Source organism: Diceros bicornis, chromosome 10 (genome assembly GCF_020826845.1).
Source record: "Diceros bicornis minor isolate mBicDic1 chromosome 10, mDicBic1.mat.cur, whole genome shotgun sequence".
NCBI lineage: Eukaryota > Metazoa > Chordata > Mammalia > Perissodactyla > Rhinocerotidae > Diceros > Diceros bicornis.
Window position 1 is genome coordinate 59,297,733 of NC_080749.1, and position 16,149 is coordinate 59,313,881.

General features: G+C 38.5%; 1 protein-coding gene across 1 annotated transcript in view; it reads right to left on the minus strand.

Annotated features, from left to right (window-relative positions):
- The window catches only part of CCDC141 (coiled-coil domain containing 141), a 192,082-nt gene that overhangs the window by 42,502 nt on the left and 133,431 nt on the right, over positions 1-16,149 (minus strand). The window contains exons 9-11 of the mRNA XM_058549342.1: positions 14,206-14,347; positions 12,373-12,492; positions 10,463-10,654 (exon numbers count right to left, since the gene is read on the minus strand). Of these exons, the coding sequence (XP_058405325.1) occupies positions 10,463-10,654; positions 12,373-12,492; positions 14,206-14,347 (454 nt within the window). The remainder of the gene's footprint in view (positions 1-10,462; positions 10,655-12,372; positions 12,493-14,205; positions 14,348-16,149) is intronic.

Below are 16,149 nucleotides of genomic sequence, written 5' to 3' on the forward strand. Positions count from 1 at the left end.
AGCTCTTTGGGCTCTCTCAGCCAGTGGGAAATTCCCACACAGAGGACTCAGAACTGCTACAAGGGTACCATCAACATCTGAGCACCCCAGGAGAGCGGATAAAGAGGGGTGAGCAAGAAGCCCCCCACGCCAAGGACCCAGTGGCAAAAGAGAGACCCCCCCCACATGCCGGACACTGCAGCTCAGCTGACCAGACCAGACCAAGTGGCCAGCCGATTGCAGCAAGCAGCAGGGGCAGAGGGCAGGGGGCTCACATTACACAGCCCTTAACCCCCACATGGTGGTAGCGGGTGGAAATTGCAACCAGATATTTCCAGGATGAGGAAAAACAAAGCAAATACAGGAACCACAGTGCAAAGGTACATGAAATCACCAGGCTAGAAGGAAAATGACAAGCACCCAGAAACCAACCATGAAGACACAGAAAACCATAACCTAAATGACAGAGATTTCAAAATAGCTATCATAAAAAACTCAATGAAATACGAGATAATACAGACAAACAATTCAATGAGATTAGGAGTTTCTTCACAAAAGAGATTGAAATCATAAAGAAAAACCAATCAGTACTGATGGAGATGAAGAACACAATGGAGGAGATAAAGGAGAATCTGGAATCTTTAAAGAACAGAGCTGACAATATGGAGGAAAAAATTAGCATTATAGAGGATAGGAATACAGATATGCTCCAAATGGAAGAGGAGAGAGAACTAAGACTAAAAAGAAATGAAGAAAGTCTCCGAGGAATATCTGACTCTATTAGGAAATGTAACATAAGAATTATAGGTATTCCTGAGGGAGAAGAGAGGGAAAGAGGAACAGAGAGCCTATTCAAGGAAATAATAGCTGAGAACTTCCCAAATCTGGGGAAGGAGCAGGAAATACCAGTAAGTGAAGCCAATAGGTCGCCTAAATACGTCAACAGGCAAAGGTCCACTCCATGACATATAGTGGTAAGACTGGCTAAAGTCAATGACAAAGAAACAATATTAAGGGCAGCTAGACAAAAACAAAAAATAACGTACAAAGGAACTCCCATCAGGCTCTCAGCGGATTTCTCAACAGAAACTTTACAGGCTAGGAGAGACTAGAATGATATATTCAAAATACTGAAAGACAAAAACTTTCAGCCAAGAATACTCTATCCAGCAAAAATAACCTTCAAATATGATGGAGAAATAGTAACTTTCCCAGATAAACAAAAGCTAAGGGAGTTCATGGCCACGAGACTCCCACTACAAGAAATACTCAAGAAGGCGCTCAGGCCTGAAAAAAAGAAGAGAAAGAAGAATACAAAGCTTGGAGCAAGGAGAAAAATAGGTAGACAAAATCAGTAGTAGATCTTTACTGGAATAGGTAAGCAACCACTTAAAAACCAAAATCAAAGATCAAAGGAAGGAATTCACCAAAAATAAATATAACCTCATCACTGTAAACACACACCAACAACACAAGATAGAATAAGTTATAACAAGAATGACTGAGAAGAGGAAAAGGAAAGAGATTGAATTGACTTAGTATAAGGAAATAAGAGGCCATCAGATAATGGACTATCTCATACACAAGATTTTTTATACAAATCTTAAGGTAACCACTAAACAAATAATCAAAACGAAATCACATATGATAAACAAAGAGAAAACTAGAAGAATCATAAGACAGAACCACCAAACTGAATTGGCAGTCCGAAACAAATGGGACAAGAAACAAAGGAAATGCAAAAGAACCAGAAAATAAATGACAAAACAGCAACATTAAGCCCTTATATATCAATAATTACCCTAAATGTAAATGGATTGAACTCTCCAATCAAAAGATACAGAGTGGCAGGATGGATTAAAAAGCAAGACCCAACAATATGTTGCCTCCAAGAAACACATCTCAGCTCTAAAGACAAGCACAGGCTCAGAGTGAAAGGATGGAAGACAATACTCCAAGCTAATGGCAAACAAAAGAATGCAGGTGCTGCCATACTCATGTCAGACAAAGTAGACATGAAGATAAAACGGGTCAAGAGAGACAAAGAAGGGAAATAAATAATGATAAAAGGGGCACTCCACCAAGAAGACGTATCAATTATAAATACATATACACCCAACATAGGAGCACCAAAATACATAAGCAACTATTAACAAACCTAAAAGGAGACATTAACAACAGCACAATAATAGTAGGGGATCTTAATACCCCACTTACATCAATAGATAGATCATCCAGACAAAAGGTCAATAAAGAAACAGTGGACTTAAATGAAAATCTTGACGAGATAGACCCAGTAGACATATACAGAGCACTCCACCCAAAAACAGCTGACTACACATTCTTCTCAAGTGCGCATGGAACATTTTCAAGGATAGACCATATGTTGGGAAAGAAAGCAAGCCTCAATAAATTTAAGAAGATTGAAATCATAACAAGCATCTTTTCAGACCATAATGCTATGAAACTGGAAATCACCCATGAAAGAAAAATTGGGAAAGTGACAAAAATGGGGAGATTAAACAACATGCTACTGAACAACCAATGGATCATTGATGAAATTAAAGGGGAAATCAAAAAATATCTGGAAACAAATGAAAATGTGCCATACCAAATCATATGGGATGCAGCAAAAGCGGTCCTGAGGGGGAAACTCATAGCAATACAAGCCCACCTTAACAAACAAGAAAAAGTCCAAATAAGCAACCTTAAATTACACCTAACAGAACTAGAAAAAGAAGAACAAACAAAGCCCAAAGTCAGCAGAAGAAGAGAAATAATAAAAATCAGAGCAGAAATAAATGAAATTGAGACCAAAAGAACAGTAGAAAGGATTAATGAAACAAAGAGTTGGTTCTTGTAGAAGATAAACAAAACTGACAAAGTCTTACCAAGATTTGCTAAGAAAAAAAGAAAAAAGGCTCAAGTAAATAAAAATAGAAATGAAAGAGGAGAAATTACAACAAATATCATGGAAATACAAAGGATTATAAGAGAATACTATGAGAAATTATATGCCAACAAATTGGACAATCTAGAAGAACTGGATAAATTCTTAGACTTATACAACCTCCCAAAATTGAACCAAGAGAAATGGAGAATCTGAATAGACCAATCACAAGTAAAGAGATTGAAACAGTAATCAAAAAACCTCCCAAAAAATAAAAGTCCAGGACCAGATGGCTTCTCCAGTGAATTTTACCAAACATTCAAAGGAGATTTAATAGCCATCCTTCTCAAACTATTCCAAAAAGTAGAGGAAGATGGAACACTTCCTAACCCATTCTACAAGACCAATATCACTCTGATACCAAAGCCAGACACAGACAATACAAATTACAGGCCAATATCGCTGATGAACATAGATGCAAAAATCCTCAACAAAATATTGGCAAATTGAATATAGCAACACATTAAAAAGATCATACACCACGATCAAGTGGGACTTATACCAGGGACGCAGGGATGGTTCAACACCCGCAAATCAATCAACGTGATACACCACATCAACAAAACAAAGAATAAAAACCACATGGTCATCTCAATAGACACAGAGAAGTCATTTGACAAGATACAACATCCATTTATGATAAAAACTCTCAACAAAATGGGAATAGAAGGAAAGTACCTCAACATAATAAAGGCTATTTATGACAAACCCACAGCCAACATCATACTCAACAGAGAAAGACTGAAAGCCATTCCTCTGAGAACAGGAATGAGGCAGGGTTGCCCACTCTCACCACTCCTGTTCAACATAGTACTAGAGGTTTTGGCCAGAGCAATTAGGCAAGAAAAAGGAATCCAAATAGGCAACGAAGAAGTTAAACTCTCACTATTTGAAGATGACATGATTTTATATATAGAAAACCCTAAAGAATCCATTGGAAAACTATCAGAAATAATCAACCACTACAGCAAAGTTGCGGGGTACAAAATCAATCTACAAAAATCAGTTGTATTTCTGTATGCTAATAACGAACTAACAGAAAGAGAGCTCAAAAAGATAATACCATTTACAATTGAATCAAAAAGAATAAAATATCTAGGAATAAATCTTACTGAGGAGGTGAAAGACCTATACAATGAAAACTACAAGATATTATTGAAAGAAATCGATGATGACATAAAGAAATGGAAAGACATCCCATGTGCATGGATTGGAAGAATAAACATAGTTAAAATGTCTATATTACCTAAAGCAATCTACAGATTCAATGCAATCGCTATCAGAATCCCAAGGACATTCTTCACTGAAATAGAAAAAAGAATACTAAAATTCATGTGGGGCAGCAAAAGACCCCAAATAGCTAAAGCAATCCTAAGAAAAAAGAACAAAGCTGTTGGCGTCACAATCCTTGACTTCAAAACATACTACAAAGCAATAGTAATCAAAACAGCATGGTACTGGTACAAAAACAGACACACAGATCAATGGAACAGAGTTGAAAGCCCAGAAATAAAACCACACATATATGGACAGCTAATTTTCAACAAAGGAGCTAAGAACATACAATGGAGAAAGGAAAATCTCTTCAATTAACGGTGTTGGGAAAACTGGACAGCCACATGCAAAAGAATGAAAGTGGACCATCTGCTATCGCCATTCACAAAAATTAATTCAAAATGGATCAAAGACCTGAGGGTGAGACCTGAAAGCATAAAATTCATAGAAGAAAATATAGGCAACACACTATTTGACATTGGTCATAAAGGAATCTTTTTGGATGACATGCCTACCCAGACTAGGGAAACTAAAGAAAAAATAAGCAAGTGGGACTTTATCAGATTAAAGAGCTTCTACAAGACAAACGAAACCAGAATCAAGATGAACAGACAACCAACCAGCTGGGAGAAAATATTTGCAAAACATACATCTGACAAGGGGTTAATCTCCATAGTATATAAAGAACTCACACAACTGAACAACAAAAAAAACAAACAACCCGATCAAAAACATGGGCAGAGGAAATGAACAGACACTTCTCCAAAGAAGATATACAGATGGCCAATAGGCACATGAAAAGATGTTCAACATCACTAATCATCAGGGAAATGCAAATCAAAACAACACTAAGATATCACCTCATGCCTGTTAGAATGGCTATAATCACCAAGACAAAAAACAACAAATGTTGGAGAGGATGTGGAGAAACAGGAACCCTCATACACAGCTGGTGGGAATGCAAACTGGTGCAGCCTCTGTGGAAAACGGTAAGGAGATTCCTCAAAGAATTAAAAATAGAAATACTCTATGATCCAGCTATCCCACTACTGGGAATCTATCCAACAAACCTGAAATCAACAATCCAAAGAGGCTTATGCACCCCTATGTTCATTGCAGCATTATTCACTATAGCCAAGAAGTGGAAGCAACCCAAGTTCCCTTGACTGATGATTGGATCAAGAAGATGTGGTATATATATACAATGGAATACTACTCAGCCATAAGAAAAGAAAAAATCATCCCATTTGCAACAACATGGATGGGCCTGGAGGGTATTAGGTTAAGTGAAATAAGCCAGAAAGAGAAAGACAAACACTGTATGATCTCACTCATATGCAGAATATAAACCAACACATGGACAGAGAAAACTGTATTGTGGTTACCAGGGGCAATGGGGGTAGGGGGTGGGCACAAGGGGTGAAGGGAGACATATATATGGTGATGGACAAACAAAAATGTACAACCCAAAATTTCACAATGTTATAAACTATTAAAACATCAATAAAAAAAATTAAATGGAAACCGCATTTCAGAATTCTTTAAATAATTATTGAATATTGTTAATTTACTGAAAAGACATGAAAATCTATTTAGATTGTTGACAGACAGGACCACCACTGGGTAGTAAATTGAGCTGACAAGTTTGTTACCTGTAAGACCTACTTACTATAGCCAAAATCATATTTATGTATTATACACGTGTATATTTTGTAATTGGGGACAATTTACGTCAAAGACCAGTGTGGTTCCATTTAAAGCTGAATTTTATAATTCAGAAGAACGACATATATATATATATATATATATATATATATGCAATCAAGGAATACAAATCAGAAAGAAATGGAAGTCAGTGAAAAAATAATTAGTAAATCACAACTTGCTTCTAATCAGTGATAAACCAGAACAAATGAGTACAAATAATTACTAATTTTCTGTATAAGTATTAATATTAAACTGTCTCCGTGAGCTAATCTTATTGAGGTATGTTACTTTGCCTCCCTAGAAATATATTTTCTCATTTGTTAATCAATGTAAGCAGTACTAGATTATTTTAAATCACTCTCTTTGAACAGAGCTTACATAAAATCAAATGTGCCTGTAGAACTACAGATTAACACGTAGTTGGGTGATGTAGAAATAGTAGGCAATTTTTGACACAAGTTTTATGCATTTGAATAATACTTAATGGCCAATAGGACAAAACTCAAAGAGCTCATAACCACCAAAAGCAATCTAAATTTCAGGCAATGGTTGGTCACTATATTTTACAGATTTTGTCATCATTCTAAATTTAAATGAACTTAATAGGAGAGCATGCAAATGGCACTAAGAAACAGAGTTCTCTCCTTGTTTCTCTTTTTCCATTTATTCATGCCTCTGTTTTGCTGATGCTTGTTTTCTCAGCCCAGAATGATCTTTCCTCAATTTTCTGCTCCTACTTATCCTTCATGAGTTAGTTAAATTAACTCAGTAAGAATTAAGCACTTATTTCCTTAGGTTCCTAATGATAGTTCTGGGAGGAAGAGAACCATAAGCAGATTATTACAACAAAAGACAAGTATATACACACAATGTTGTGGGCACACTGAGGAGGGACCACCAACTCTACATAGAGTAAATAGGGAAGGACTTCCCACAGGAAGCAGCATTTGATCTGTGTCTTTCAGAATTGTCCAGGGTGAGAGGGAGTAGGAGAAGGGGATCCCAACTGGAAGGACTAACATGTTTGAAGGCACAAGTGTGAATGGCCTGTCAGTTATGAGCAATTCTCAAAACATAAACTTTAATTCATCCCCTTTTTCTAACTGTTCCAAAAAGCCTCCTTGAATGCAAATGAGAATGATGTCATTATAGGAATTCCCTTGAATCTGTACTAGTGTGTTTTTTAAGTGAATTAATGATAAACTTTAATACTTTATCCACTTTTGGTAAAAGTTATTTGCAACTTGCTTCACAAATTACATTTGTCAAATCACCTGAGTTTCAGGAGGTAACATGATTAGACTTGCTTTAGAATGACCATTTTTTGAAAGGAGGAGTGAAGGGGAGAATTGTAGGAGGGAAGAGAATAGGCAGAAGACAACCTCTTTAAGCTTGGTGAGAGATGATAAGGACTTGGACCGAGGAAGTGATGGTGCAAATGGAGAGGAAGGGGAATTCAGAAATCTTTTAGGTTATCTCTGTAGACAGACACGAGATAGCATGGTCTTTGGAACAGGAAAAAGCAAAAGGGAGGAGATTGGGGATTAAACTTCAGCTTTGATGTTTACTAGCTGTTTGATCTTGTATACCTAACTTCCAGAGCCTCAGTTTCCCTCATTTGTAAAATGGGGGTAACAGTAACTAAACAGACTTGTTGTAAGGATTAAATGAAGTCAGGAATGAAAAGCACAGGGCCTGTACAAAATAAGTGCTCATTGAGAGAAGGCTTGAAAAAGACTGAAGCTTCTACCTAGGACTTCTGAAAGATGGTAGAGTTATCAATCCAATGCCAAAATACAGAAGGAAAAGCATCTTTGAGGAAAAGATAACCAGTTGAGTTGTGTTTTGTTGAGTTTTAGGAACCTACAGGATACATAGGTAATTAGTATGATTGGAAGTTGAAAGCATTGGTCTGGAGTTCAGGAGAGCTGGAGCTGAGGAACCACTTTTGAGTTATTAGTGACTTGAAATCATAGATGGGGATGTGATTTTTGTAGAGAAAGTGTGTAGAATGTGCAAAAGAGAGAGTACAAGCAGGAATTCTGTGACACACCATACTTCAGGAACAGAGAACTGAATTAGGAAAAACAAGAAGGAACAGATAAAGCAGTAGACAGGATGATTCCACTTAAGTGAAATATTCAAATAAGGAAAATCTATAGAGACAGGGAGCAGATCAGTGCTTGTCCGAGGCTGGAGGTGGAAACCAGGATTGACTAAAAATGTGCACCAAGGCTCTTTTTGGGGTGACGGAAATATACTACAACTGGGGTGCAGTGATGGTTGCACAACTCTATAAATATACTAAAAATTATTGCACTCTGCTGTAGATGAATTTAATGCTATGTAAATTATACCTCAATAAATCTGTTCTTTAAAAAAAGTCAAAGGAGATGAGAGTGAGTAATTGGGTTAAATGTGGCAGAGAGATTGAGAAGGATAAAGACTGAAAATACACCATTTCATTTGTCAACTAGTAAGTAGCTTATGAGAACATTTTCAGTGGAGTGAAGAAGTGGCGAATGGCAGGACTAAAAAGGAGATAAACTAAATGGCAGTGTGATGAGGACTAGGGAGGATGAGCAAGGAGAGGCAAGAAATGTCATCTTCCCATTCTAAGAGTCCAGATGTGAAGGGAAGGAAAATTATAGAGTGGTAGACTTGATGAGGGCAAGAACGTTTGGGCATAACTGTAAACCAAAGGGAAGGAAGCAATGGAAAAAAGCAAATCTGAAATATTAGAGGATGGTTACTGGAGCTAGATTCTGAAGGACGGAGGAGTATACTGATTACAGATTAATGCTGGACATGAGTAGGGATCCTACCGGCCACAGTGGAAGATGGGTGAACATATCATTAGGTTTGGAAGTCGAAGGATGTCAAGGAGTTATGTTCAATGGCCTCATGTTTTTCAGTCATGTATGAGGTAAGTTTATCGCTAAGATTTAACGATGGAAACTGGGGTAAGATGTTTGAGAATCACTACTGAATGGATGCCAACTAGCGAGCATATGGAGGACCCAGCCGAGGCAGAGACCCATACATTTGTAAGAGTGCCAATCAGCACAACTGTATGATTTTCTGCAGGAATGTCTGGAAGCTTGGAAAGAGAAACTGAGTAAACAGAGTGTTGGATGGATCTGGTATTGGGAATTAGCAGGGTTAGTCAGGTTGAAAGGCAGGGAGTTGAGGGCATGGAGAATGGCATGGAAATGAGTAACCACGAGCTGGTGAGGAAAGAAGGAAAGCCTGAGGGGGTAGGAGAGTGAGAAACTGAGACCACTGCCAAGATTAGAAGGACAGAAACTTCTGCCAGGTAGAAAACAGATTTAGTGAAAGCCGGAAAGATGGAAGGACACGGGCTCCTTCTGAGAAAATTGTTTGCAAAGCTCAGTTTCCAGCCCTAGAGAGGCTCTTGGTCCCAGAGGCCAGAGTGAGCCATGGAAGTAGATCCCGAACTAGAAGCCAAGAAGTTACATTTTTAGCAATGAAGTTGCAGAAAACAAACTCTTCTTTATATCTTCTCTACCATTTCAAGTTCTTAATAAAAATGTTCATCAACAGGATAATCCCTTCAGTTGTGATACCTCTGCTGAACCACGAGAGTTCAGGACTAAGAAGAACTAAAAAAAAAAAAAGCCAGAAATGACAAAAGATGGAGTAAAGATGTGGAAAAGGAGGCAGTGGTTACCCGAGATTTCCAGGGCCGGGGCATGGCCTTCCTCCAGAGTGGCGAGAATTCAGGATATTAGAGGAGAGCTGACAGAGAAGGCATGCGTGGCCAGAACGGTGGTGGTGGGAGGTAAGGGTGGGAGAGTTGGGAGGGTGGGTTGAGAAGATGGAATTTGAACATGCTACCTAACTTTTGCTGGCTTTACCCTTGAGTGGACCTTGCTGGCTCCACCACCCACTAAACCAGCACCCACCTCTCTGATCTGCACTGGGACCAGAGTTAAATGAGGTGGGATCCTGGCACTTTTCTATTACTGACGTTATCTCCAAGAAGCTGGGACCTTTGAGAGAAGGAATCCTAGTGTATTAGAGGGAATTTTCCAGATTACCTAATACAAACAGTCAAAATAATGCCTCAGGAGAAGCTCTCAGAGGAAACTTCTTAAAAGGTATCAAACAAGATAAATCTGAGACTGGATGCAACAGCCTGTAATTTCCGATTCTGTGTATTTTAAATGAATCACACTAATTGCTTAGGTATTCAAAGAAATTCCTGTCTTATTTTTAAATAGAAAATGACTTATTTTTAAATCATTTTGCTCTATCTTTAGGATATTATAAATATTTGTAGGTCATAGTAAAAAGTGCTCCAGCACAACTACTTTGCTTATTTGTGTATCTATCTACACATACATATTTGTATTATTTTTTAGTAAACAACTTACTCTTTGAGTCCCCGGATGGTGCCTTGGAGAGTAAGTGAGTACATGCACTGAGGAGGAGGATATGGAATTACCCCCAGGGCTTCTATCCCCACAGGAAGCAGGACGGTGGGCAGAGGCCACCTTGCCATGGAAGGTCAGCACATAGGTACCATACCTCCTCTGATGACTTTAGAAAGGCCACATAAGTTTGCAGGACATGTGACCTAGAGCCGATGCTTTCGCCAACTATTTTTAATTCTTCCTTTAGCCATTTAGCTTTAGAAGAAAGAGATGCTGCCTCATCGGGTTCAAATTCATTTTTCTCTGTCATAAGTTTTGCAGCTGCTTCTAATTCATGTGATGTCTCCTACGACAGCAAAGCACAGGGGGTCAGAAGCAGACAGTGGAATCATGAACATTCACATTTCATTACCTTCTGTACATCCATCTATTACGATTATTAATTAAACTCGTACCAAGGCTCTCCTCAATAAAAGAAAGGCATAACTTTCAAAATGAAAAAAAAAAAGTCATCTTAAAATGAAAACCATCTCAAAACATTCTTTCACTGTCAGCTACACTTCTTATGTAGAGCATTCTTTTCTGTGTCACGAATAGAAGGAAGGTTGTTTGGTATGAAAGACTGTAAAACAAAGTGGCAGAAATGTTTTAAATAGTTTAATAAAATAATTACACACAAGAATTGCTTTATGAAATTTAACAATAGCTCTAGCAAATTCATAAACTAATTTTGTTATATAAGAAATGGTAAAATTATAGAAATTGTTTACTCATTTTTTAACTTATAAAAAATGACATATCAATTACGCAGTCTTATTTAAATCTCTCTAGAAGGGTTTTTAAACAAGTGTAGAAGTACTACATATTAGGTTTAAATAGCCTAAAGAGTCGGGGAATTTGACTCGCTTAGGGTGGCTCTCCTACGTTTTCTTTTGAGGGCAATTTCTGGCACATGAAATCTAACCACTGATTAAATAGATGAGTAGGAATTGTAGGTATTACATATACAACTGCCATAGAAAGAGCCATGTAAAACTCCATGTGCGACCAAGCTGGGAATCAACCAAAAATGAAAGAAAAAAGCTTCACTCTCATCTGCAGCAAGAAGGGATTGCTTGCCTGCTTGTATTTAATATGCTTCCCAAGTACTCCATTGAATGAAGGTAATTTCAATTTTTAAGTGCTGCTTCCAGACAGCACTCTGGGAAAGAGGAAGTGGGAGAGTTTCTCCCCGTGCAATTTCCTTCTTCCTTCTAAAACTTTTAAAATAAAATAATAAAATTGAATTCAGACATATGTTTTATTTTAAACATTTTAAATAATGAATAAAAAACACTCCATTTAAAAGAATTTGTTCTTTCTGTGAGTTTCGAGTGAGGGCGCCGTCTGTGAAGGATGCTCTTCTGCTGAGAACTGACGGAGTAGCTGGGCCATTTCCTGCCAACTCGGGTGCCAGGAGAGGGCACCTGGCTCACCTTCCTAAACACCTGCCGGGGCAGCCTGGGACTCAGCGCAGGTTTGGAGCTGCTAGCAGGAATATTTGAATCTAAGTCTCATGTGAAAGGAGTGAGAAGGAGCTAGAGAAGGTCCCAGGGATTGGAGGGCCATTTTCTGTCTCTAAGCATTGGGTGTGCCAAAAAGATTGTGTTTTTGTTTGCCTCCTGGAATCTTGCATTAATGCATGCTGCTTCCAGTAATTTCCTTTTGTAACTTATTCTAGCAGAAAATCACAAACAGTCTTAGAGACGCACTCTCCCTGCTTCCTCTGGCATCCCCAAAAGGAGTTGCTAACATCACCCAGGCAAGGAAAAGGGGCCAAGTGAGTGTTTAATACCAGGCTGTAATGCTGAGTTCCGTGAGCTCAAACACCTAATAAACGCACGTGTATACATAAATAATTTAGATGCACATAATAGTAGTTTTTAAGCCATTATTTGCCACAATGTTAATTTAGAATTGCAACCCTCAAGAGAACCAGGATTAAGTTTTATAGCTACTGAATGTAAAGAAAATAAACCATATTTACAAAATCATAACCATAATAATAATTCTTGTTTTACTTACCTTAGCTTGGGTATCTAGTTCCAAATATTTACTCAAAATCTTCTCTAATTCAGAAAGGCTGAAACCTACATCCATTGCATTGGAAAGTACTGGACTGATTTTCTGAATTGACATTTCCACCTTTAGGAATAAAGAATATATTGCAATCTTAGTAATATGTATTTGTGTATTATGTATGCATGTGTGTAGAGAAAATAAATATTACTCTCTACATTTCCATTTTACTTTAAATAGATGTATCAATTTTAATCTAAAAATAGTTTTAAATATTTCAGAATTTTATATTTAAATTAATAATGCTGCTCTTCATATGAGGTAATACTACTGACCTACCAACAGAGGGTATATGATTAAAGATATATATTTATTAACAGACATATATTATATTGACAGCAATGAGATATAAGCAATCATCCATGTCTTCTAAGAATTTTATTAGCTATATTACTAGAAATAATAATGTACTTGCTAACACATCAGCAGAGATGAATTTATCTGAATAATTAATTCATAATCATTCACTGTAAGTTGAATGGGGCCCAATTTACAGGCACATCTTGAAGTAGAGGTCCAAAACCTAGGTATTAGATCACCCTATGGGTTGTTATGCTTAGGGGTGAGGGACCCTAGGGCAGCACAAAAGCCTGTACATGTGACAATAAAACACAGGGACACGCTTGGCCATTTATTTGATGAATGTGGGGGCCTGTGATTTGATCTTCAGTACACATGAATCAATGAATAAAGTGACCTTTAAAAGATTCTATTCCATCCAAGTTACTTCCTTCATCCCCTGGCTCTATCTAGAGTCCATACTTTCCGCAGTCAGATTGGCAGGAAGACAAGTAGCAACAGTTGTTTGAGTTCCTACTGTGTTTTCCACTATCACCAAATTAGCTTGAGTCTCAAGCTCTAGGGAATGTGGCACCACAGCTGCCACCATATTTGGAATCTCCCTGGACCCAGACATCAGAACAAGGCTAAATTCCCAAGGTTTTGGATCAATAACAGGTGAGGAGACAATTTAGCTAGAGACATGGTTATTAAACACCCTCTCCTGTGAGTCTAGTAATTCTACTTGTTTAAGTCAGGCATCTAAGTCCATCGTATCAAATGAAAACATCATTGAAAATTTGAGACCCAACTTGTGCAGCGAGGTTCATTAGCATTAATATCATTGAGATATTACTAGTTTTTGCTATATGCTCCACCTGCAAATATTCCTGCTTTCATTCCTCTTTGAAAATAGGAAATAAAATTCTCCCATACCAAACCATTATATTCACTCTGCAGAGAGGATTCTCACGTCTGTTTCTATTCAGAATGACCATGTCCTTTGCACTGACCTGGTTCAATAAAGTATGATAATGGCAGTTTATTCCTGGAAACCCCCAAAACTCATCATTTTTGGTATCTGTCTATCTGCAGTCCTCATGTGGTATGGTACCATGTGAACTGAAACTTGTGCATACTGGAACCATGCACAGAGCAATGTAAATCAAGGACAATCCCAATATGTACATGGTTCAGTTAACACAATTCTGTGGAAAGCAAGGACTGCCTTGGTGTATAGGTGTTCAGGGCTGGGGTGGCAGGTAGGATTACATATCCAGTTTTGGCAACCTGAGACAGGGATGGCTGATGAGCAATGGTAAATTATAACTCTATTCTGTTCAATTATAAAACCTAACGTGGAACGTAAAAGAAGCTTAAGGAGACACACCCCATCCTCCCACTATGCCCACATGCCACAGTTGCTATACTGTCTATTATCACCTAATCAGAAGTTGCATCTAAATAGTAGCTTAAGGAGGACACATTTAATAAAGTTACCTTCCTTAGGTAGCCCTCCACTGAGGCTGTTAATTGCTGTTTCTTAAGAGCAAATTCCTTGTGTGCAGAACACTGTTCGGTCAGATGATCTACTCGTCTCTGAATGCATTCCATCATCTCATGGATGCCAGTCACCTGAGAGCTGAAAGGAACAAGCCAGCTGTTAGTTCACTCTGCCCCCATATAGAAGCCCCAGGAACAAAGAATATTTGAAAATGGATCTGCTCTTTCACGATAGATATGAGTTGAGAAAAGTTATCAAGCTTCAGGCTTTAGGATGAGAGAAGTTAAGTAGCTATAGTCCTGGTACAGCAGAGAGCAAAACCAAATTATCTTCCTTTGTTTAAGTCAGTCAGTCCTGAGGGAAAAGATGAGTTATGGGTTTTTGCAACCAGGTCTAATCTTCCTTTCTAAGGGTTTACTTTTTAATATTTCTCTAAGATATTTTGAGAACCTTATGGCAAAAAGCACAGTATGTTTGCCAAGAGTTTTCCTGGGGGTGTTATTTAAAAGCTTCATTTATCTAAAGATGCTCTTTGAATAGAAATGTGGATGAGCCAATTAACAAAACATTTACTCATCCAATAGGGTAAAATATTTATGTAACACTAAGAACCTTGTTCTCAATGATTACGAATGCTCAAGGCTGTGTGGGAGATCAAAATTTGGCCACCCTGAAATATATCTCTTTACTTTGATTGTTTTCTCTGAAGGACATTTGACCTCCCCCACTAACTGCCTAAAGAATTTGACATGGTGGCTCCTTCCTGGAACAGATCTTCCATCTGATGGCTGTAATATAATGTAAAATAGATGTTAGAATAGGAAAGGCACCAACAAGCCCATCTTATCAGAAATTCTGTCTCTCTGGTCACATTCTCTGGATGGTCCTGCGAGGAGTTGCCAGACAAACATTTACATTTATAAGGGAAATCTCCATTTGTAAAGGTATCTCCCTCTCTGTCTTGGGAAGAGGGGGGATGACCTCATTTCTAGAAACTTATCAATGTGGAAGGTGAGGTCTTAAATCTGCATAATAACCTTACTCTTGTTTACTGTGCTTTAGTGGTAATCTCCTGTAATTGACTCCCCCACCCCCAAAATCCTCCTTTGTCATTGGCTGAAAATGATATTTAAGACGAGAATTTCTGCTATTGTGTGGAGAAACGCAGTGTCCCTGCTTTCTCCCATGTATACATGTTATTAAACTTGGTATTATTTTCTCCTGCTAACCTGTCTTGTTGATTATTTGGCCAGCCAGAAGAACCTTAAGGGAAAGGGCAGAGGGAGATTAGCCCTCTTCCCCCGACAGTTTTGGCGAGCCAGCCAGGAGAAGCACTGGCTGGTAAGTTGCCTTCTCTGGTTGGAAGACCTGCCTTCTCCCTGGACTACTGCAGATGATGAGATACGGGAACGCCTGACGAAAGCCGGCAAAAGGTAAGACTTCTTACCACGTCAGCCTCCCGGAATCTCTATCTGCGGAGCCCGGCGGAAGGAAATGGTGAGAATTTTTTTCTCTTTCTAAATTTAGATTGGCAGGAGAAAATATTTGGGAAACTAGTTTCTTGGGCTTTTAGTGACTCTTGGTTTAAATTTGGTAGAGTACTCTTGGTTTTGATCTTGATCCCTTTTCCTCCCAGAGTAGTCTCTGTCTTGTTCTGTGTCCTGAGAACTTGGCTTTGTGACCAGTGAGAATATTCTCCTTCGTCTCCACCATACGGAAGGTGCATTTACCGGGGTGCACCTTGGTGGCCAGTCGAGTAGACTGGGGTTCCGAACTGTCTCTTTGTCCGGCTGTGCCAAGTTCTCAGGGGAGTTTGTCATAAAGGGCCCAGTCCATAAGGGCTTTTGTCGTCTTAACCTTCGTTGCTTGTTAGTGCTGGAAAAATCCCATTCCAGTATCGCCCGCCCGGTGTCACAGATTAGCGGGTCTGTGACTGGAGG